The 24,066-nt window shown below is 34.9% G+C and overlaps 1 protein-coding gene across 1 annotated transcript in view; it reads right to left on the bottom strand.

Moving 5' to 3' along the window:
- The window catches only part of TRDN (triadin), a 197,113-nt gene that overhangs the window by 56,916 nt on the left and 116,131 nt on the right, over positions 1 to 24,066 (bottom strand). The window contains exons 8-9 of the mRNA XM_058566165.1: positions 17,618 to 17,779; positions 16,502 to 16,534 (exon numbers count right to left, since the gene is read on the bottom strand). Coding sequence (XP_058422148.1) covers positions 16,502 to 16,534; positions 17,618 to 17,779 — 195 coding nt within the window. The remainder of the gene's footprint in view (positions 1 to 16,501; positions 16,535 to 17,617; positions 17,780 to 24,066) is intronic.

Here is a 24,066-nt window from a genome sequence, read left to right as displayed (position 1 = left end):
TTTTAATTACTTATGTGGTTCATATTATATCACTATTGGACAGCACTGGTCTAATCCTAAGAGTGGGCAAATAACCTTTTTAAAACATTAGGTCATCCACAGGGTTAAAACAAAAGTTTTAAGTTTTATAAGTGAATTCAAAAAACAAACTCCAGAAATTTTCCTCTGCCCATGCTGTCCTGCTTGCTCTCTCCCATTCAGACCAACAAAGGCTATGGAGCAGATTGGTGTCTTGTATAACTCAGGCAGATAAAGCAAGTAAAAATACAAGTAAAAAAGATATAAAGTGATCTTTGGAAATGCTAAGAGAGTCACCTTTAAGAGAAGATTTCCTACTCCTAGTAGGGATTAATTTGAATACAGAAATGGGATGAAATTTTCTACATTCAAAAAGTACCTGAAATGCTATACTTATTGTGAGATGAGAAGGCCTTCAATTTGTCAGTTAGAATAATATTTTTCCTTTAGAGGTAGATTGTGTGTGTGTGTGTGTTTGTATGTTTGTACTCCACAGATATCTGTTGGCCACTCAGAATAAAAGAGAGATTCTGGAACTCACACAGAAGGATCAGACCTGAGTTAGATTCTTCTGCAGAATTAGGTGCTGAAGGCCATCCTGCCTGGGTAATCTTGTCAGAGCCTCCTAGCCTAACTTAATTTGGAGAAATATGCTGTTTGAACCGGGTGGTGGTTTGTGGGACTAGACAGTCTATCTTGGTCCCTGATAGGGTTTCCTGCCAGGTAGGTGGAAGCTTGCACATCAGAGAACAGATGAGAGAAGCAGTAGTGGGAGCCACCTTGAGCTCCTGAGCTCCAACTCTTGTGTATGCAGCAGCATCCCATCAAAATGGAATGAGCTCTAGATTGCAAGCAGAACTGCAATGAGCAGGGATCCACCCCGGAGGCAAAACAATAAAAATGAAAGAAGACAAATCTCAGAAAGATTGGGATCAAGAACACCACTCAGGAAAAGGCAGGAGGAAATGCAATCCTTCTGCCCTTTCCCAAATGCAGGGAAGGAAGGCAACCTTAAAGTGGAAGGTAAGTCCTGGCATGTTGGATACACTTCATAATAAGTGTTACTCAAGCAAAAATAAAAATAAATGACACTAAAGGAGAATTAGACTGAAAAAAATGGCAATATACTTCAGAGTATTTACTTTTTACTCTGTGGTAAATGGAGTAGACACAACCCAGTTCTGCAGCTCGGATTAATCTCGAGGATAAAACCTCGATTTTTAGTTTTCCTGATTCTGCACTTCAGCCTTATACAAACTAAGATAGTGCCCCTGTTCCGGGCAGATCCACTCAGACTTTTTGTAAGTAGGGGTTACAGATTAAACATACACACACTAAAATCTCTACAGCTCACAATGAACAGAAATATGATGACTTACATCAGCATTTTTTTGCAGGAACACCGTCAGCTGATTTTTTTTAACTGATGGTCACTTGAAGACCGTTAGCCTGTCTACAGAGGCCACTGTGGACAAGCACGCCCACCCTCATACAGGCATACACACGTTTACATTTCTTTGCTCATAGAAGACAAAAGAAATTTATTTCTGGGCATTCCAAGTTAAAGGATAAATTAAATGTCTCTCTGCATGTTTCATTGCAACATTGCATTTTCCTCGGGGATTGGATTCCATCACTAGTGTCACTCACTGTCTGTGGCTATCAGATGTCTGAGGAATCCAGTGAAGCCTCTACACAGCATGCCAGTTCTGTCCCCTTACACTTTAGCTGGGAAATGATGACCATTTAGGCTCCTGTCCAACTGAGTAACAACATGCTACCAATTTAGACTGCAGAAAGATGTTTTTCTCGTAAGTAGATGATTTCTGATTTGTTACTCTCAATTGTTCTTGCCAGCTAACAACCATTTGTGTAAGAATGGAAAACTAAAGTCAGTAAAGTAGAAATTTATTGCCCTATGGTTTTCAGCAAACTGCAAGAAGAAAAATTAAATTTCCTATACTATATTAATATTAGCTTCTAGATACTTAATAATTTCGGTAGATAGGTAGATATCTCCACTTTGTGTGAGATGACAATAAAGTATAATAGCAAAAATTTGTATTTAACATCATGACTCTCTTTAAGAACAGTTCACTTAAAACTGAACTAATCCTGGATACAAGGGACAAAGAAGAATGTCAAAGCAGTCACTATTTACCTCCAAATATATGTGCTTTGCAATCAGGTTAGAGTCTTATGTCTCTGAAGACACGATACGTCTCAGCACCAGATGCTAGTTAGAATCATAAGCCATTTTGGTAACAGTAAATCTTAAAGATTGTTTTGCAGCTTAGAAGGCACAGAGGTCAAAATATCTCAATCCAGGTTTGAGGCTGCCATAGATCCTTAAAGGTACAAGTTTCAATTTGAATTTTGACAATTGGAGAAGGGAAAAATAACACGGAAAAAGAGTGAAAATTATCTCAATGTGTCAGGTGGTAGTGAAGAGGATCCCTTTGTTCCACTGAGCCATTGGTAACCCTGAATAGTACGAATGAATCAGTTCTCCACTGGTGTTTACTGTGTTCGTTAACAGTATAAGGGAAGCTAAAAGATTTACGAGAAGGCAAGTTACTTCCCAGAATGTGGGGAGTATATTCTGACTTCTTTCACTACTCCTGATTTTCCCCTACCACTTTTCTCTCTACCTGTAGGGAAGTATTAGTGAATATGAGAAGTGGACAAATGAGTAGATGTCTCCTTCTAGATTCCTATTGTTATTAATCTCCCACTCTAAAACTGAAAACATTTGAAGTCACCAGAAAACTCCATCACGCTGGGCTTTAAATGCATTTACAAATTTATTTCATTTAAGAGACACAAAGAATTTAAACTCTGGCTTTCATGGTTTATAGTTGAGTGGAGATAACAAGGAAATATACCCTCCTCAGTCAGGCTGTTTTTCTAACGTCTAATGCCCAATGAGCAGTTAGGTCAGAGTTCAATGTCTCTGAAGAGATGTTAAATCTCAGCCCCAGACCTGCAAAGGGCTGGGAAACAAGAGCAGATATAATAATTTATTATGCTACTGAATAAAAAATTAGTAATATATAGATTATTCATTATTTCTGGATTGTAATGACCATTAAATTATTTTAATAATTGTCACACAATAGACGGCATAACTCTATAGTATTCTAATATAATTAAAATATTATGCATTTTGTTAGGAGAATCTAGACATAGATAAACTATTAAAAATCTATACAAAAAATATTGTCATCTCTGACATGTATTAAAATACAGCTTAGTGTTTAAGATAATTAACACTGAAGTCAATCTGCCCAATTCAAGTCTGATTCCTGTGCTTACTAGCTGTGTGAACTTCATTTACTCGTCTATACAATGAGGTTACTAAGAGGATCTACCACACAGATTTATGTGAGAATTAAAATATATTAAAATGTAGAGGATTTAGAGCAGCACGTGATATCGAGTGAGCATCATGTAAATACTGGCTGCTATCATTATTATTATTACTGGTCTCTCTCACTAAATAAATTCTACGTTTGATGCGGACAACAATCACATCTATTTTGTTTGACATTAAATTTTCAATGCCCAGCACAATGATTGGCATGTACTAACCACTGGATAAATATACACTAAATTTAAAAAAGTAGATGTTTAGGTATGATTATAAGTTATAAACTCTTGCACAATACAGAGGGTTGTAGTGGATCATATCTCACCTGTTCTTTATGACACAACTCTCAAACCATTTAAGTACTAAAATGAGTATAGTTGAAAATTTTGAGAAAGTAAAATGTTGTGATTCTAAACATTTTTACCTCCTATTAGAAGTGCTGGGGAAAGTTGCAGAATTTTACCATTTGTAGAAATAAAATAATTATGTGAAAGGTATTTGTAAACTGCAATACTTGTACAAAAGATAGATTTTTTTCAGATTGTTTTTCCAGAACACTGAAAAGCTAAATAATAACCAAATTAAGGACATTGAGTATTTTTTTTAATATTTTGTCTTATTTCAAAACTTATTCATCGATGTTTATGTAAAAAATAAGTCAACTATGAATTTAATATATTATACTGTAATAAAATGCTGACAATCAAATGTCATGTCTATTTCAACAGAAAAAGTTAGGTGCAAGATTTAAAAATGGGATTGGTTACTTAACCTAGCTTAAAAGAAGGAGTCCAAAGTTTCTCTTCCCTTTGTTCTATGTTAGGTACTATTACAGTTCTGTAGCATTTCCTATTGATGATTATGATATTTCAGTGATAAGTTGCATTCTTTTTTGTCTAATAACACTTGCTTATATATTTATAGTATTTTATATGTAGAAATTGTGAAATTGTGGCATTCGTTATATATATTTATGCTGGACATCTGAGAGGAGAAGTATAAATTTTAGTGATTCTCTCGGTGGACCACGTTGAAACTTTTTGGCATAATGGGGAATTATCTGGTTCTCATAGTGTATGCTGCATGTCCCACAGGAACATACAATTATTTAGTAGACAAAATATTTAAAACTTCACCAAATTAGAAGTGAAGATTTGTTTTGTTGGCTTGGTTCTCCTTCTTCATCTTCAGGGTGTTTAATTCTATCAAAATGTATTCCTTTGAGCTCTAAGTCTCCCGTGGTGCCAATGGAAATCATGGACCGACAGATTTTGCCAAAACTCTCCGAGCTCAACTTTCACGTGTAACTCGAGAAGAGAGGCCATGGGCACCAAAAATGGGAAGATGGCTAGTGGCTGCAGTTAATGGGACCAAAATTAGTGAAAATAGATTGTGCTAAATGATTTCTAAGACTAAATGATTTCTAAGGCTTATTTTGTAGTGAAGTCTTCCCGAGTTATTTTGTTATATTACGTGTATTTTGCTTATGATAAATAGTTTTTACTACTTACAATCATAGAAAAGCTCATTATTAAGTAGACAGTTTATATTTCGTTCAAGACTTACATGGCCACTTTAAAGCATACAATTTTTCTCCATCAATATGACACACCGTTAATAAATTAAAAATATTATCAATTCAAGATTTTAAAACGACAGACACAAGAATTTAAAAGGATAATCTCCATCACCAAAGCAACTATCCTGATTCTTTTAGATGACAAGCCAGTTTATTAAATTATTACGAGGGTTGTGAATTTCAAAGAATGCCTTTTATCATTATGTTTTCTCTATCTATCTCAGAAGTGCTAGACAATATAAAATGCCTTCTTTTCATTTTTTTTCATTTTAATATTAAAAATTCAAATTATTTATTCATTTGAACATAGAGTCCCTATTTGTAAGATTTTGCCAATTGTGGTTAGGACACAGAAGTTTAATTATGATAAATAACAGAGCAAATCTAGTTATGTATTTAGTGGCTAATTAGGGAATGCTAAGGGAAAATATTTTATTCAATTCTCAGTATTTTAGATAAACATACCAAATGATGTGTAGGTGTTTGTATTTTCTATGACTTTCTGATAATTTTTCTGTTATATTGATACATAAAAATTTTGAGGAAAATATACTACTGACCATTAATGAACTGTATAAGGAGAAATATTCTTCCTCTCAAAGCACCTAGCGTTTGTGATGAAGTGGGCACACACTCCAATATAGTGTGGGTGATCAGAATAGGCCACCTCAAAATATATCTCTTAACCTTGATTATTTTCTCTGAAGGACATTTGACCTCCCCCCAAATTGACTAAAAGCGATAGACTGGGAGGGTCCTTGCTAAGCCCATTCTTATCAAAGTTCTGTTTAAGGGAAGTCTCCATTTGTAAAGGTATCTCCCTTTCTGTACCAGGAAGAAGGGGGGGGTGGCTTTATCTCTAGAAACTCTTATCAGTGTGGAAGGTGAGGACTTAACTCTACACACCCTTGATTACTGTGCTTTCTGGTAATCTCTCATAATTGACTCCCCCATCCCCCCAACATCCTCCTTTGTCTACTGAATATGCTCTTTAAGGTGAAAACCTCCGCCATTTGTAGAAAAACTCAGTTTCCCTGGTTTCTTCCATGCATACATGTTATAAAGCTTTGTTTGATGTTCTCCTGCTATTGGGTTTCATGCCAATTTAATTTGTAGTCCAGCCAGAAAGGACCCAGAGTGGGTAGAGGATAGTCTTCCTCCCCTTCAAGAGTGATGGGCAAACATTTGAGGACAGTTTCCTTCAGGGATGTTGAATCCCATAAACATAAAAGTGTTTTGGACCTTTATTTTGTTAGGTTTGATAACTTGGTAAAATTTCATAAAATAAGCTAAACTTTTTCAAGAAAAATAGTTCTCTCAACACTGCATACTACTGACCCTTACAAAAAAATTTCAAAATAAATATAATAAGATGGTATGTGTCCAATCTCATTTTTGCCATTAACTCCTTAATCCATTTTTTCCTCTTTGAATTTTGTTTTCTCCATCTATAAAATGAGATGCTATTTCCCCTGTGTTCGTACACCAGACAGATGTGGAAGCGATTACAAATAATACCTTTTATAAGATAGTCGCTGGTGGAGTTGACAGATTTGAATGAGGTTTTGGCAGTGTTAGTATGTGTGTTTCATATTTGATGATATAGTAGACAAGATCAATGTGGCTGCACATCAGAATCATCTGGGGAGATTATAAAATCTATTCCTGAGCTGCAGCCCAAACTTAATCAATTAGTCTCTCATGGTGAGGAAACTTTTAGGGATCTCCAATTTAGATAAGCTCTCAGGTGGTTACAGAACCACAGTCTAAAGTAGGAACTCATGTCTAGACTGATGTTTTCCAAAATTTAATGTGCATATGAGTCGCCTGGGGATCTTCTTAAAATGCAGACTCTGATTCATTTGGTGTAGGTGGAGCCTGGTTCTGCATCCCTAGATAATTCTAAGATGATACTAATGTTGCTGTTCCATGGAGCACACTTTGAGTTGCATCTCTAGTCCAGATGAAACTCTTGGTAAAATTGTTAATATAATACATCATGATTCAACCACAGAGTAATAAAATATTACAGCTGGAAAGGACCTGGACATCAGTAAATCCAGTATCTCACATCCAGTTTTATGGATGTGAGAACTGAGAGCCACTGAGGTTAAGTGACTTAACCATAGCAGGTTAACAGCAGAAGGGGAACCAACACAAATATCTCCTCATTGTGTTCATTCAAGTCTGTCTCAGTCACGTTTAAAATGTTGATGTGTTCAGCTGATAATCCTCAATTATCAATAGTTATTCCAATGGTCTAGGTCAATGTGACAGTGATATTAACTTAGTTTGCATTTTATCATTCATGATTTGGCATTTTCTTAATAGTAAATTTACATAGAAGAGCAGTCACTATGTATAAACAAAACATGCAGTTATCCACTTATCCTCAACTCTCTCCCTTACTGTTGTCACAATGCATAAAATCACTTATTTTTAGCATTAATCATTTGGGTTGCTATGGTTCTCAGCCTGGTTGTGAGTTAGAAACACATTGCAGATATGTTAAAAATGTAACTGCTTAAGGCTCGACCCCTGGAGATTCTGATTTAGCAAATCTGAAGTGGGAAGTGATCTAGGATTCCAATTTAAAAAGACATCTGCAGTTTTCTTGCTGGAATTCATTATTGTAGGAGTATCCCTCTTTTAGTTTCAGGAACCAATCCTTTTCTAATCTCAATACAAATAAATTCGGGTGATGCTAACCCCACTTTGTAGTTCCAAGGGTGGATCTATTTCCTAGGTCTTGACAAAGTGCGTGTTACATGTCTCTGGTCGACAGATTGGTTCTAAGAAGGGTATGTTACTCAGTACAGATCAATGAGAGTCAATTATGTTGTTTTTGCTGAAATACTTGGGAAAGAGCACAGGCTCCTCTCCTGACCTGCTAAAGTAAAATAATTTCGGCCTCAAGCTTCTGGTGATTACTATTATCACTAGGAGAGGAAAGCCTGCCTGAGAACTAAGCAAATGAAGCACACAAAGGAAAGCAGGGTCAGGAGCACAAAGAGAGGTTTTACTAATAATGTTACAGTCATGCGCCACATAAGGACGTTTTAGTCAACGACGGACTGCATATACAACAGTGGTCCCGTAAGATTAGTACCGTATAGCCTAGGTGTGTAGTAGGCTATATCATCTAGGTTTGTGTAAGTACACTCTATTATGTTCACACAATGACAAAATCGCCTAACAACACATTTCTCAGAACAGTCCCTGTCATTAAGCAACGCATGACTGTACAATATATAAAAACCCGTATCTAGCCATCCCTAAAGCCAGTTGTACTCTTGTATCTTTAAATCGCTTGAACCAAGTTTGAAATAGATTTTGGTCTCGTGTCAACAAAATAATTCACATCTAGACATCGTTTGAATCTGATGCAGAGTTGAGAACCACTGGGAAGTTTTCAGTTTTGCCTTTTTTTTTAATTTCTTTATTTTTCATCAAACTTTGCTAAATGAAAATACATAATTTGGAATAAGTAACACTTTAAGCCATCTGTACTCAACCAGCATCTTAGTTTCTCATGATTTTGAGAAAGGAAATGTACAGAACCGGAGAGAAGAGTCTGGAAATATTAGATGTAACAGCTTCCCACTCATACGCTTCTCAATTTCTTATCCAATCTTACTTACAGGTAGGAATGCAGCAACGCTGAGATTATTCTTGCCCCAACAAGAACAACTTAAAATGGTTGAGCCTGAGTTGAATTGTCTCAGAGAGCCTTTTTATTCCCCATGATGTTGGCACCGAAATCTGATCTCTTGCTCTCTTTGGCCTGTTCCTTCGGGTTCTGGTTTTACCCACTGTGATTTGAATCATCCTGGTTCTAGTTTGCTTGCCTTGATGGAGACAAGTTCTTTAGAGTAGCACAAGGTACTGAAGTTGCCTGACCGAGTGCATGCAGAGTTTGCTACAGCTGCAAACTATTTGGAGAAGTGAATCTCTGGATCACTCTCCAGATCTCCCTTTACTTCCGCCTCCTCAGCCTTTTTCATTCCGAGCCCATCTCCAAGGCTGCTGCCTGTTCTCTCTGGTCTTTGTCCCGTGTTGTCACAGGTCTGATCAACATTGGGAAAGACAGGTAGAAGATAAAGCACTGAGTTCCTTGTGCAGCTTGAGGGCAATATACAGCAGCAGTGATGAAGCAAAGTTTTGTTCTAGACTTATTTAGAAGAGACATCCAAAGATAAATGTATCTGCTTAACAATGTTACTAGGGCCTACCTAGTAACCAATATTCTGAGGCTATGAATTTTAACAATTTTAGTCACCATTCCATTCTCCCTCCTTTTTTCACTCGCCACACTTTGCAGACATTTAATGTTCAGCCTGGTGTTAGCCACTGAAGCCACCAGCAAAGATGGGTGCAATGAAATCTCTGGCACGGAAACTTGTCCATATATCTTACTCCCGATGACGTGATACAACCTTCTGAATGGCCTAATCCTAAAGTCTTGAATATTTATGATGCTCAAATTTCCTGGCTCTTCCTTATTCACCCTGACTGCAAAGAGTTATTGTGGATTTCAAAAAGTGAGAAAAATATACAATGAAAGAACTGAGTTTAAATTTACTGGGTTCTTTCTGACCTGAGAGACTTGAGGGCCATTTAAAAACGCAACTATAAGGAGAACGTAATTTGTTTTGCTCTAAGGAGAGAAGAGACTCTTCCTCTGTTGTTGCTATGCCTCAGGTACAATCTCACAGAATATCAGCCTTCATATCCGAGTCCTGTTCAGACTTAAGGACAGCTCCTATTGCAAACTACAGGTAGTTAGGAAGCAAGGAAATTCAACATAATGCAGAAGGGCTTCTGGTTCTCTCCTCTAAGGCAAGAGATGATTTAACACGTAAGGCTACCACATCCCTAAAATTGAAGACTAGATTTTTCTTCCCAAAAAACCAAATGTGCATAGCACTGAATGACTAAAACATATTCCCCTCTTAACTTTAAAGCTAGATGTCAGGAAAGGATATTATAAAATGTAATTTCTTGTTAGGAGACTATTACTGTCTGCTAAAATTACATATTTCACACATAAATGCTGTAGTGATTATTCTTATATACAAACTGATTATAGACGGAGGTTTAAGTAAGAATAAACTGTAAAAAAGAGATAAGTATATCCATTATGTTACACTTGGAAATGTTAGTACAAAAATATTAAAAAACTATATACACACTAAAGAATTACACTTTCTATGAATGTTTACCTAATCTGAAAAGTCAGCATCAAGTAAATATTAATATAGAAATATGAAAGCAAAATCATATTAGGTTTGTGAGAAAACAGTACTTTACTTTTGAAAAAGAAATAGAAAAATACTAAGAGGCTTATGCTGAATAGACATATTTTTAACTTTGCTTTAAGAATACAGGATTCTCTCTCCCTCTCTCTCTCTGTCTTTCTCACTCTGTGTGTGTGTGTGTGTGTGTGTGTGTGTTTGTACCTGGTTGTGTTGATGAGCCTGGTTTTATCTTTGATTTGGAGTTTTTATGAATAATTAAGAGAATTAAAAATAATTTTTGTCTAAAAACTAAAGTTTATTTATTTGCAGTAACATTACTATCATTTGTATTTTCTTCCTCTTTCAGTCCAGTTTGCATATGCTCACCTCATATAAAGACTTACCCTCACTATGCAATGCCCAAAGTATTTTATCTCATTTCATCTTCAACATGGTCTTTTCAGTATCTTATACTAAATAAGGTGATCTTTTACTCATTTCCAACTACTTTGGCTATAGAATACAGTGTTACATTGATCCTGATATTAATAAGGAATAATTAACTTTATTAGCAATAACTCATAAAAGCTCCATTACAGTCACTTAATTACTATCATATTTAACAAACTTTTATCATCAGCCTTTGGGAAGGTTGTAAGCAAAGACGTACATGTTCTTCTCCACCTAGTGCATTGCTTGGCACATAGAAAACCCTTGAAAAAGATTTATTGAAAAGTAAATTTGTTGAAGGGATAAAACATGTCAGTGTTCTGAAATAGTGATTATCTAAGGATACACATTGTTGACCATGGTGGAATTTTGGACCTCCACGCTTTGTTCTCACTCAGAATCCTAGGGTTATCCAGAAAACAAAATGTTCATTTTCTATATCAGTGACTTCAATTTTTTTTTCTTTGACATTCTGTTAGGAAATTTTGGAAAGCTCTGCATATCCTTCTATATTTTGAAGATAACATCTAAAATTTTTCACCATAAGTTAAAAAGTTGCAAATAGTATACAGATTATTGGAAATTTTCTCATTTAAAATTAAAATTGCTACATTCCTTTAAAAAATCAGGTAGATGAACTCTAAATACTTTAATATTTTGAGACTCTTCATTATCAATTTAAAATACATACCAACAAGCTCTTTTTTAACATTTGGAAATTTTACATCTTTCTCTTTTCTTTTTGAATTCATATTTTCATTCCCCTTCTCTCACAAAATTTTATTGAAGAGTAATATATTTTTATCCTTGGAAATTGTTTTTCTTAATTACACCATCATGCTTTTCTAGAAAAAAAAGTATATATATTGAATTTAAAAATTTATTTCATATATTGTACTTATAAGAATCTAAAGGCTAATATCTTATGAATTTTCATAAAAACTTAGTAACCTCAAAAGTAAAATTTTATTAGAAAGTTACCTCCTTATGAAAGGCATAAAGCTTTAAAAAGTTCTTGTATCTGTGGATAAATGTGATTCGCAGCTGGAATTAGATAGAATTCAGCAACACATTTAATCTTATTGTTTACTTTTAAAGATACAAATGTTGAGAAGTCTTATGAACATACATGCACACATACATATGTGTATACATATGTATTTGATATGGGATATCAAATTCTGATGTTTTACTTTGGGGAATAAATAAATATATTTCAAATATAAAAGAAATAACTCCAATCATTTTGTTAGTTATCATAATAAAATTTAATAATATATTAAGCTGGAGCTGGCCCAGTGGCACCGTGGTTAAGTTTGCGCATTCCGCTTTGGCAGCCTGGAGTTCGCTAGTTTGGATCCTGGGTGCAGACCTACTCACTGCTCATCAAGCCATGCTGAGGCAGCTTCTCACATAGAAGAACTAGAAGGACCTACAACTAGGATATGCAATTATGTACTGGGGGCTTTGGGGAGAAAAAAGAAAAAAAGAGGAAGATTGGCAACAGATGTTAGTTCAGGGCTAATCTTCCTCAAAAAAAATGTAAAAAAATAATAATAATAATTTATTAAGCAAAAAAGAATATATATTACATCTACATATAGAACTAGCAGCTGGTATATAGTTTTATTTTTTTATTAATAGGAGGTAGAAAATACATATAATATAAATAACATATAATTAATAAATGGGGTATAATGTATTATGTATATGTATATATATGTACACAAATACATTCACATATATAGTGAATTGATTCTGCAAATAGTATATAATTTAATTTTTTGTCAACAGGAGGTACAAAATATTAAACATTTTATATTAGATGAAATAAGATGAGGTTTGACTACAATTAGATTAAATATTTCATAACATAATTACATAAAGTAGGTTTTAAATTCTTTTTGGAACAGTACAGAATTAATCCAAAAGAAATCACAGAACTGTGGCATCCATGGGTTTATTCAATGCATCTTTAAAAGTTTGGTTTGTTCAGAAAATATTCCAGTTATATTTAAAAGAATCAGTGTCACTAACCTACACTATTCGGTTGTTTCAAAGTGCTTTCTTTCAAGCCAATGACACTTCCTGGGAACAAGTATTGAGAATAATGGAAAAGAACTGCTTACATTTAAATTTTTAAAAGCCATTTTTGGGTCTCAGTATTTCCTATTGACACTCTTTTTGCTTTGCTCTCGTGGGACTCTCCCTCAAGAGCAACGCACTGTTTTACATTATTCAGCTAAATAAAAGGAAAAGTCATTAAATGAAACTTGTCATTGCTCCAATCACCCCACTCCACCATCTCTCTGACTTCAGAACATCCCATCATGACACAGAACACCTGCATAACAGATGCATGCAGGACGAGCAGGAAGGCCTATTGGTCTTTTGGGTTGGCATTGTAGCCATTTGGGGATGAGTGAAGGGTACTTCTTTATCTTGTAAAGTAGAAGCAGTACTATTATAAACTTAGATCTGTTCTCAGGCAGATCAATTTTAGGAAAGCATACAAATTTAACTTGATTTCTTTAAAGCTATCTGCGCTTGTGTACCCCTTAGAAAGTGAGGTGTTAACATATCCACAATCTGTATCCTCATGTGAAGAATAGCATTCAACAGAACAGTTCCAGGTAAACAAAACACACCTACCATACACAGCACAATAACGTTTACAATCTTATTTGGTTTTCACAGTTATAAGTTTTAAAAAATTATATATTAAAAATATAGGGCCGGCCCCGTGGCTTAGTGGTTGAGCGCTTGCCCTCTGCTGCTGGCGGCCTGGGTTTGGATCCCGGGCACACACCAACGCACTGCTTCTCCAGCCATGCTGAGGCTGCGTCCCCCATACAGCAACTAGAAGGATGTGCAACTATGACATACAACTATCTACTGGGGCTTTGGGGGAAAAATAAATAAATAAAATTATAAAAAAAAAATATATATATATAATATTTTATAATGGATCAGTGCCTTGGACCATCATCATGGACTGTTTGGTAATAGAATTTAATATTTTAAAATTTTGACAGGATGAAAAATAAATAGGCATAAAGAGTATAAAGATACTAGGTACTATACCTAATACCCTAGAGATATATGTATACATAAAAACGTATGCCACAGAATAGCAGATTCAAAAATTCACCCATATTAATGATCTGTTTAATAATCAATCCTGCAACCCTGAGATTATTGACTGGACCATTATTCCACATCAGATTAGAACAGTAAACTCAACCTATAAATAACACGGTGGTTGAATTTTTAGTTTGGTAAAAATAGCAATAACTGGACAAATGAAACTAACATTTCAAGTGCATTTAAGTAAAATGCTTCATGTAGACACAGAGAAGTTGAATGAACAATGCCACAGCCTGATAATTTAGGTTATATAAAATGGCTAAAAATTATTGGATATATCTGAATGGGAAACAGTATAAATGAAGAGATTAATAAAGAGTCATTTAAACAAATGAAAATCAAATGTTTTAAGAGACCATCATTCTAGATTACAAAAAAGAATTCTTAACTCCAATTTCAAATATAGAATTGTATAAAATAATTCATCATAAGATAGTGATAAACTCATAGCATTTCTTCCCCAATAATAATATTAAAAATATGCTTTTAAATTCAGAATATGTATTAGAGATGTTTTGTAAAATACTACATATTGCTTTAAAACTCTCATTGCCTCTATGACTGTACAAACGAAAAGCTTATAAATAAAAAATAATAATCATTGTAATGAAATATACTTCCTTTAGTCTACTTCAACTAATGTTTGTTATGACATATCTTCTGTACCCAAGGTAGGGTGTATAAGATGGTTCCTTAAAAGTCCATTTTCTCATGTAACTTTGTGAATAATACTATTAAGAAAATATATTCAGGTGATTTTAAGTCAATTCTGCTCCTAGTAATCCTTCAAGACACTAGTGTACATGGTTTTGAACACATATATCCGTTAGACTGTTTTAATCAACATTTTTGAAAAAGTATCCTAGGGGCCAGCCAGATTGCAGAGTGGCTAAGTTTACACACTCTGCTTCAGTGGCCCGGGGTTCACAGGTTCAGATCCTGGGCATGGACATACACACCACTCATCAAGCCATGCTGTGGTGGCATACCACATACAAAATAGTGGAAGATTGGCACAGATGTTAGCTCAGGGCCAATCTTCCTCACCAAGAAAAAAAAAAGTATCCTAAACAACTATTTAATAGCTTTTCTGCTGACTTGATGAATCAAGGCAATAATTTAAGAAATGATAATTAAACAGCTTTGTCTGGATTTGCAATTTACGCTAATCATTACATGAAACAATTTAAAAATAATCCCACAGGGAAATTCAAATCAAAAGAAAAGAACAGATTCTTTATTAAATGCTAGGTATTGATTTATGGAGAATATGATCTTATAATATTCTTGTAGAATTCAATTTATAAGTACAAGTAAGAAAACATTATTTGTTTTTCTTTCCTCCATTTCCAATTGGAATAGACCTATACACAAGCTGTTATTTCTAGATGATGACTATTAACTCATTTGCTTAAACTTTGACTATATTCTAGACACTATCCATTGGAAATCAACTGCAAAGAGACTTTTTCTGACCTCAGAAAATTTATAAATTAATCTAGAATCTCTAAACCTGGATTTGATAGCTGAGGCATGTCTTGGGTTCTTAGGTTCTCACCCTGGATTTGTGAGTCAGGAAACTCATCTTTTCTCCTCTCAATAGCTTCATAAACACTTTCATTTCTGGATGGTTTTGTCACAGTTGAGTTTCACCAGCTTAGCGCTCTTTTGTTGGACAAGTTACAAATTCATGTTTTCCAAAATAACATACACTAAGTGGATTTTACCCCACCTAGTGAAGTGATCATCATCTGCTCAGGCAATGCTGAGGCTCCAAATTTAGATCCTACTGTTTGCATTCACAGTAGGTCTGGGGAGATAGCAACAGAAGCCAGCAAGTTCTCCTCCGGAGGAGATATTCTCAAGAGCCTGTTGCTAACATGTGCAGTAATAACCAAAACATCGCAATTTTCTCAAGTCTGGCTTAAGTGTTTGCTGTTTCTCTCTTATACTAACTGAATCTCAGGATGGTATCCCTGGCTCCCTATTGTTCCTTCCAGACATAATTCTACTCCTTCCTGTAAAAATCCCTGCCCCTCTGAGGCTCTTGTCCTATAGCTATACCCCTTTTTCCTAGACTTATTGTTTCCAACTTTTGGATTTGCAACCATCTGATTCAGTCACTGAAGACCTTAACTATTCCTGCAGGAATCCCTGTCCACCACATCCAAGCACACCCAGTTAACTCCACTCCTTCAGGATGATACATACTGACTGGGTACGTTTGTGCCTGCAAGATCATTATCCTCCACACTATCTCAGCCACCCTGTCCCACAGTTATCACCTAAAAATGAAAAATAATACTGACAATAAAATAAGAAGTCAAATTCAAAATCAATAAATCTGACCATAGTGAGAGTAAAGATCACGGGCATCATCTTCTTGGACTATTTCCAAGGCTATAGCATTCACCCCTTATTCCTGCAATTCCGACTTAACATTGGTCTGTGTGTAGATGAATTCACACATCTACTGAAGAAGGCATCAATTAAACAATCAACTGAAAAATAGTGAAATCAGCTTCATTGGAAAAAATCAAGTATTTCTTTTCCTAGCAATAAATCATGATCTAATCATTAAACAAAAATTCTACATTAAAAATAAAGGCTACAACTCAAGAAAGATATATTTGAGTCATTCTAAAAATCAGTAATACCAAAAGAGAAAAATAATTTTTTTCAAAGGTAAAAAGAACTAACCTTTTTTTTTCAAGGGCGGCTCCTCTATTTCTCCTAAACCAAGACAAAACAGTAAATTAGAAAAATTTTTAGCATAGCATAATATTGCTTTTCTATTTTCCATTTTCTTTTACTCACGTTAAAAAATCATCTATTAGTTTTGACAGTAATAGTCCTTATATTACTTTGCTTCCCAAAATCCAGTTTTTAGGTATAAACTTCGTTTATATACATTTATTTGAGATAGTTTCACTTTTATAAGTTCAATAAAATTGTGGCAGTGATCCAAATTACACATTATAGTTCCTATATCATGTTCATTTCAGTTGTTTATTGTTCGTCTCAACCTTTCACTGGGACCACAGGAATACAAATTCAGACAAAGTCATAGAAAAGGCTAAAATAATAAGAGCTTTCCTGGTAGTCAAGGCTGAATGCATAATTTCTGATGACTAAGGCTGACCCAAAATGTCATCTAAAAGACAGAATCACAATGCTTTGTTCTTTTCACATCTTCTCAATAGATATCAGAAGTTTATGTGTGGTTTGAGTTTGTTATTTCCTTTTATTCATTAATATATATGAGAGAGTGCATAGGTTAGTTGCATAATTGTGACATTTAGAACGTGTCCTTCCATTCCACACCTCCATTTGGTTCAATAAATTTACTTTTGATTGTGATTTTAGTAGGATTGATTTCTACTGTTTAACTGTGCATAAGACTTATGGGTATAAAACATTTATATGTATATTTAGGTTTGCTACTGTTATTTCAATCTTGAGAATAAACTTGAGAGATAGCTACTATTGTTTCCCCAAGAAGCATATAAATGTGAGTTTATATTGCGAGTTTGTAGTAGCGCATAATAAGATCCTCCCTATTGTAATACTACTCTAATGTTAGCACTTAATTTTGACATCTTGGCCATAATGGTAGATAAGCTATAAGATGAAAGCCAAACAGAGACCAATTCACTGAGTGTGGCAGCCTGTTGATACTCTATTAGCACTCAGAAGTGTATTCCTTTTGGGTTAGCCTGACCCAACTGTTCATTTGTGCTTAAACTTAAGCAAACCACTGTAATGCATCTTTAATATTGGTCCTAGCAGTTCGATATTTCCCTATGCTCTTTGTACCTTTATCAGTGTCCTCGTCTCCATCATCATCTTCTTCATCGCCATCAGATGAGATGATGTCAGACAACAAAGAAAAGAAGCCATAGACCCAGTCCGTGGTTTCCTCCACAGCATCATGTACAAGTTTTAGAGGATCTGAGCCAATCTTGGAAATAGAGCTTGCTAAAAGTAATTAAAAATAAAAGAAAATTTTTAAAATCATCCCCAAAGAAACTAAGAAAAGCTATTTTTCCTGGTTTGTTCTTTTGACTCAATGAATATTTCAATTTCATGAATTTAAATATCTCTTGTCTACAACTTTTTTGCTGAGAAATAGAAACTGCATTTTGTTGTAGTATACATGTGTATTCGATTAAAAAGGAAAGTTATTGTGTACCTCTGGTACCAAACACTACGGGGTTACCAAGAATGAAATTGTCCTTGAGAAATTTATAATCTAAATAAGAGTTCAACATAGGAAAAAATTAGGAATGAATTAAAATAATGTATTCTTATGGTACCCAAATTGCAACATAAACCCTAAGTTATGGATGTTCAGGAACAGAAGAAATCGCTGTTGGCCCTCATTGTACTGGAAAGCATCCTTGAGAAGACAGCTCTGTAAATTTTCAGACAAACAGTAAGTTCCAAGTTGACCTATGTAGCTGTGACTAAAGTGAGACTGATAGGTCCATTTGCTATAATTTGTGATATGTTAGGAAAAATCTGCAATTGTCAAGGTAGTGATCATATCAAGTTCCAGCTAGATTCAATTGGTTAATCCTTGTTAGACATCCCGGTACCTGAAAATCAAAAGTACTTGAACTTCTAACAACTTCAATGGATAGAATTAAGAAAAATTGAAGTTATAAGTCTTCCATTTCTTATATCCTAAGAGATATAAACTGTTTGTGAAATAAGAGATTAAATGATAAAAATGCAAGCAAATAGAGATATTAGGGATTTCCAAAATATTGTTCTTCTCATTCTAATTATATGAAAATTGCTCTGAAGAGGTAAGGATAGCATTTAAGATCTGATTGAAGAGGTGCTATATCTAGAAATATGGTACAAGTTTTGCCTGATTTTTCATCAATCTGTAATTAAATTTTAGATATACGTTTTCCTTAATTTTAAAAACTATTGTAGCTTTTCAGAGATTCTTCTCCCTTTGATATCATAAGAGACTAGAATTATACCAACATATTATATTATCTAAAGGTTAAGTACCAAAATTAAGCTTTTACTCTGATTGAGATAGGAAGTCATAGGAAGGTTTGAGCAGAGAAATGAAGTGATTTGACTTATGTAATTTCATTTGCTGTATTGAGGATTGAAAGAATGCCAGGTTGGAAACAGGGAGATCAGTAAGGAGCCAAATGAAATAACTTAGGAGAAAAATGATGGTGATTTCTATCAGGATGGTAACAGTGTGTGTGGTGAGATGTAGTCAGATTTCAAATGTATTTAAAAGAATTAATTGTGTAGACTTACAGTTTGGCTGTTGGTTGTAAGAGAAAGAGAGGAGTACAGGGTAACTTCAAAGTTTTTGGTGTGAGGAACTAGAACAATGGAAATTCCATTTGCTGAAATGGGGGGACTGAAGAGAAACAGGGTTTCTGAGGGAGTATATGATTAGCTGAGTTTTAGACTTGTTAAATTTGAGTTACCTATTAGACATCTATGTGGAAGGTAGGCATTTGTATATCTCAATATGGTATACAAGAGAGAAGTCCTATCCGAAGATAGAAGGTTGGGAGTTCAATAGAGCATAGATGGTATTCAGAGCCATGACACTGAATGTGATCAACAAGGGAGTGGACCCAGGAACACTCCAACATTTAGAAGACAGGGAGATAAGTCAAAGAGATGGGGAGGAATCAGCAGTGTTTCCTGAGAAGGAGAGATGACAGAGAGAGACTGAGAAGCAGAAAAAAGAGTGTAATGTACTGGATATCAAGTGAAGAAATTGTTTTGAGGAGCAGAGTGATCAACTGCCAAATGTCCCCGTTAGGTCAAGTAAGATAAGACCAAGAATAGACCTTTAGATTCAATGATGAGGGTGTCATTGGTGATCTTCAAAGGGAAGTTTCAATGGAACGTATTTAAGACAAACTGGGAAGAATTTAGAGGCAGTGAGTATATTTTACTATAAAGTACATGACAGAGCTTGGGCAATGGTTGAAGGAGGACTAGAATGATAGTGCATTTTCTGTTGTTAAAGTGCTAAGCATAGTGGGTTTTCTGTTGCTAACATTGTTGAAGAATAAAAATATTCCATTTTTATGCTGATGGGAAAGTTCCTATAGAGAGGCAAAAATGATCAGAGAGTAGATTTCTGGGGAAATTTTAATTTTATGTTCTATTTCAGGGAATTCAGAGACCATCCAAGGATGCCAAGTTACAAAATGCTGGGCACAGGGAAACCTATCTCCATGAGTCAGTGACAGTGTGTCTTTACTCTTTGGACCTTATTTTACTGCATTCTGTAGAGTTTCATGAGAGCAAGATATGCTAGTCTAAATGATGAGATTAAACCTTAGAGAAAGGACATGAAACAGAATTTTGTAATTGCAATTGAGAATTTTAAAAGAATTATATGTAAGGAACTGGACTATACTGGCACCATTAAAGGCATTTTTAGCACTAGTGTATATTTTATATCTAATAGAAGAATACTGCAAATGGGATTTTTATGATCTGAATAGATTGAGACCATTTCCCCATTCCCCTTCTTTCTCTGTGTTCACTGACGAACTTAACAATAAAATCCAACAAAATAGATATCAGTTTAATTATCCTTATACTTAAGCGCACTATATATACTCTGCAGACATATATATTGTCTGGTTCTAAAATAGTTAAATCAGGTTGTTTTCATGAAGTCAATGTTGCTGGCTTGAGATCAGCTTCTGTTTGTCAGCCATGTGGACAACAACTCTACAAACACATAGATATAAATATAGATACAGATATATCTTAAATAAGATACTGGTCTTCAAGTCGATCCTTATTCCTTCTCTCAGACATCTCATCCACATTATAACAATGGGAATACTATACAATGCAACTAAACATTTTATTGATGTCTTCTATTTTAAGAGATACTCAGATTAACTGTACTTTCTTACTTCTCATGTTTCTGTAAATTAAATTACATACATTACAGTGAGGATCATCATAAAAATAATAGCAGCTAACACTTACAGAGTGTATATTACCTGCCAGATACCATTCTAAGAACTTTATTGATATTAACTAACTTTTTCTTTTCAAAATCAAATGAAGTAAGTATATTATTTTATGTCTATTTTAAATATAAGAAAACTGAGGCACAGAGAATTTAAATAAGATGCCTAAGGTTACAAAGCTTGTAAGTGATGGAGCCAGATGTTACACCCTCCAGAGCATGACTCTTAAGTACTATGTTATATTGTTACCAAAAAACAAACAAATGAAAACATGAATTCACAATTGGTTCTAGAGTAAGATGTTGGATAAGAGATTCTGGGAGGGGTTTTCTTGCTGTTAAAAGGGGGAATAATGAGTTTGTTGCATGGGATCATAAAGCACGGAGCTGTTGTAGCCACCTTAGAACCATGAGGACAGTAGCTAACTCACTGAGGAAGGCAGGGTTAAAAATGAAAGAACTTGAGTCTATGATGACATTGCTGAAACGTTGATTACCCAATCTTGGAATAATCACCCTACTTACAGTGCTTCTGTTTTATGAGATAAGAAATGTTTCTCAGCATTCAAGTCACTCTTAATTGTATCTTATATTTCTTACAAAAAAATATACTACGGGATGGAGGAAAAACTGCTTTAGGCTCCTTATGATCAGTAATTGGATTTTTGGCACTCATAAAAGAGGCAAGGAAAAGTTTAAAGTTAGATAAGATTTTTATTTGTCCTCTGTCTTTGAAGCCAAACTCTACAGATATTTAAGTTTCTAAATGGAAACATACAAGGGAAATAAAATTAGTCATTTTCTCTGTTTTCTCCTAAATAACTAAGTCCATGGTTTAATCATTATCTTTGACCATCAGTCTTGCATTCTTTAAGTTATAGTTGGCTTTTCTTTACCTTTCATATGCTGAGAAGCAACAGCAAACAATGGTTACAAACGTGGGCTCTGAGCTCAGACTGAGAACACTCGAGCACAGGCCTCCTACCTAGTGCCATGCCAAGCCATACTGGAGCCAGAGACAAAAGGAAAAATCAATAATAATGATTATGTCTTTATTTAAAATTTTGATACTTTGTTCATCACAGATATTTGCATTAATTTTAAAATTTTAAATCTTGCATTAAAATATTAATGTTAATTACTGAGGTTTTAGAGCTTTCTTAAATTTTGCCTCCAAAGTTAGTGCTTTACTCATATCACCCTAGTCCTTTGCTTCCCCCACCTAATAGCTGTGTGATGTTGAGAAGATTAACTTTTGCCATGTCTATAAAATTCATTGATGCCTCTGCTTTTCCAAAGTCACTCTTCTAAATCAAGACTTCAACTCTCATGCCTGCTATCTCTATATTCAGCCTTCTGACACTACAATTTATAATATACCCAGTTCTGGCAAACAGTACCATATAGCAGAAAAAAAAGAACAAAGTACTCTGTGCTTCTGTTTGCTAAACTGTAAAATGACATAAGAGTAATAATACTTACCTCATAAGGTTGTTACGAGTATTACATGAGATAATACATTCAAATCACATAGTACAAGTGCCTGGTAATCAACAAATGTCAATGTGGGGAAACAAGCAAGACTGTCTTTGAATCTTGAATGACCTAGAGGCTCCTTCCAGTTTGCTAGCTGGAGCCAGCGGCTTCTCCGCTTCTCAGTAGCAGGCTCTGTGTATGATCTCACCTTCTCTCAAGGTCTCCAAACGTGCACAACTTTCCAGTATCCCCTTAGGTATTCGGCACCTAAATTCTCACAGCATAGTACTCATGTCCAAATAAGTTACCCCTCATCTACAAGACTGCTCTCATGCGTTCCTTACCAAAGGAAAGAGCACCTAAGACGTGGGGGTCTCTCAATTTGCCCATCAGCATCTGTCTGAGCTACTTCACGGGATGGCGGGAGAACAGGGATCCCAGGCATCTTCTGACCCTTCTACCCATGAGTCTCTGCCCCCACCAGATGGCGCTTATTCGTGTTCACTCAAGCTCATTGTGCATGATTATTATAAATTCCTTGGTGTAAAGTGCCTAAGGCAGGGTAAAGGGTCTAGTAAATGTTAGGTAATTATTAATTCGATTTTCAGAATTATTTAACTCAAACATATGGTAGTGCTCCATAAAAGTAGGCTCTTATAAATATTGCCCTGTGACCCCTTAGTCACGACGCCCTCACAGCCAACCTTGGTAGGGTCTGTGAAATCCAAACACTGCTTTTATCAGGACTCATGAAATGACTAGCATTTGCCCCTTATCTCCCAGAAAATATTCACGTCTAAATATTTGGATCTAAACTGAGGTAAGAATTTTTTAAGGTGTCATAAATACTACCTAAATTAGGAAAAATTCAACTTGTATGTATGTTGATGTGTGTACCTTGCACATAGTGGTACTCAATATGAGGTTGACTAAAAATTAGAGATTCTTCTTTCAAGACAATTATTTAGCACTTACTGTGAGCAACATCCTATCTTAAGGGTAATATAATCAATATAGTGTTGCCATTTATGAGTTTACTATCTAATTGTTTCTTATTTCAGTATGTGAAGATTCCTGTTTCAAAATATATACTGATAATCTTTTAGACCTAAAGGAATTATAACTTTAAGTGACTAGTTTCTCCCTCTTGTTGCAGATAAGTGTTTGAATATTTTTGCCTGTGTTGGTGAAATTTTGATCAAGTTAAAAAAAATATTAACAAATTACGCATCATTTCATATTCCCTGAGTTACATGACAGTTCTGGCTTGAAGTACTGTGAAGTTACTTAGTCTTTATCTTCAGAGTAAATAGAATTCCCTAGAACTTTACCAGCATCAAACAGAGCTTCAGATATGTTTCCCTAACCCCACACCAGCTCCCAGGATGGGAAGAAGGGAAAGACAGGTAGGAAAAACAAGACAAAAACATAAACAGATCTGAATGCTGTGTCAGTGTATGCAGAAAACAATGGTTGTCTCCATGGTGTGCACAGGTTTCTGATACTCAGAAATGTATCGGAGAGAATGAAAATTCTCATAAAATTCTTATTATTAAGTTCGGACTTGGGGTCTGGCATCATTTATAATAGTCAACAATTTCCTAAGGATAGAAGATCAAAATGCTGATTTCATTAATTTATTTTTAATTAAAACACATTTGAAGTGAAAAGCACTCACAATGAATTTAACAGCCCCCTAAGTCTTGGGCCCTAGAGTTTCCAGCACCGACAATATTATGGCACAGATATTTAAGAAGTAGCAAAGTATGTGCTTTTACATTCACTATGAAATTAGCCATTTTCA

This window comes from Diceros bicornis, chromosome 23, assembly GCF_020826845.1.
Source record: "Diceros bicornis minor isolate mBicDic1 chromosome 23, mDicBic1.mat.cur, whole genome shotgun sequence".
NCBI lineage: Eukaryota > Metazoa > Chordata > Mammalia > Perissodactyla > Rhinocerotidae > Diceros > Diceros bicornis.
The sequence above is the reverse complement of the archived record's forward strand: the minus strand, read 5'-3'. Positions and strand labels throughout refer to the sequence as shown.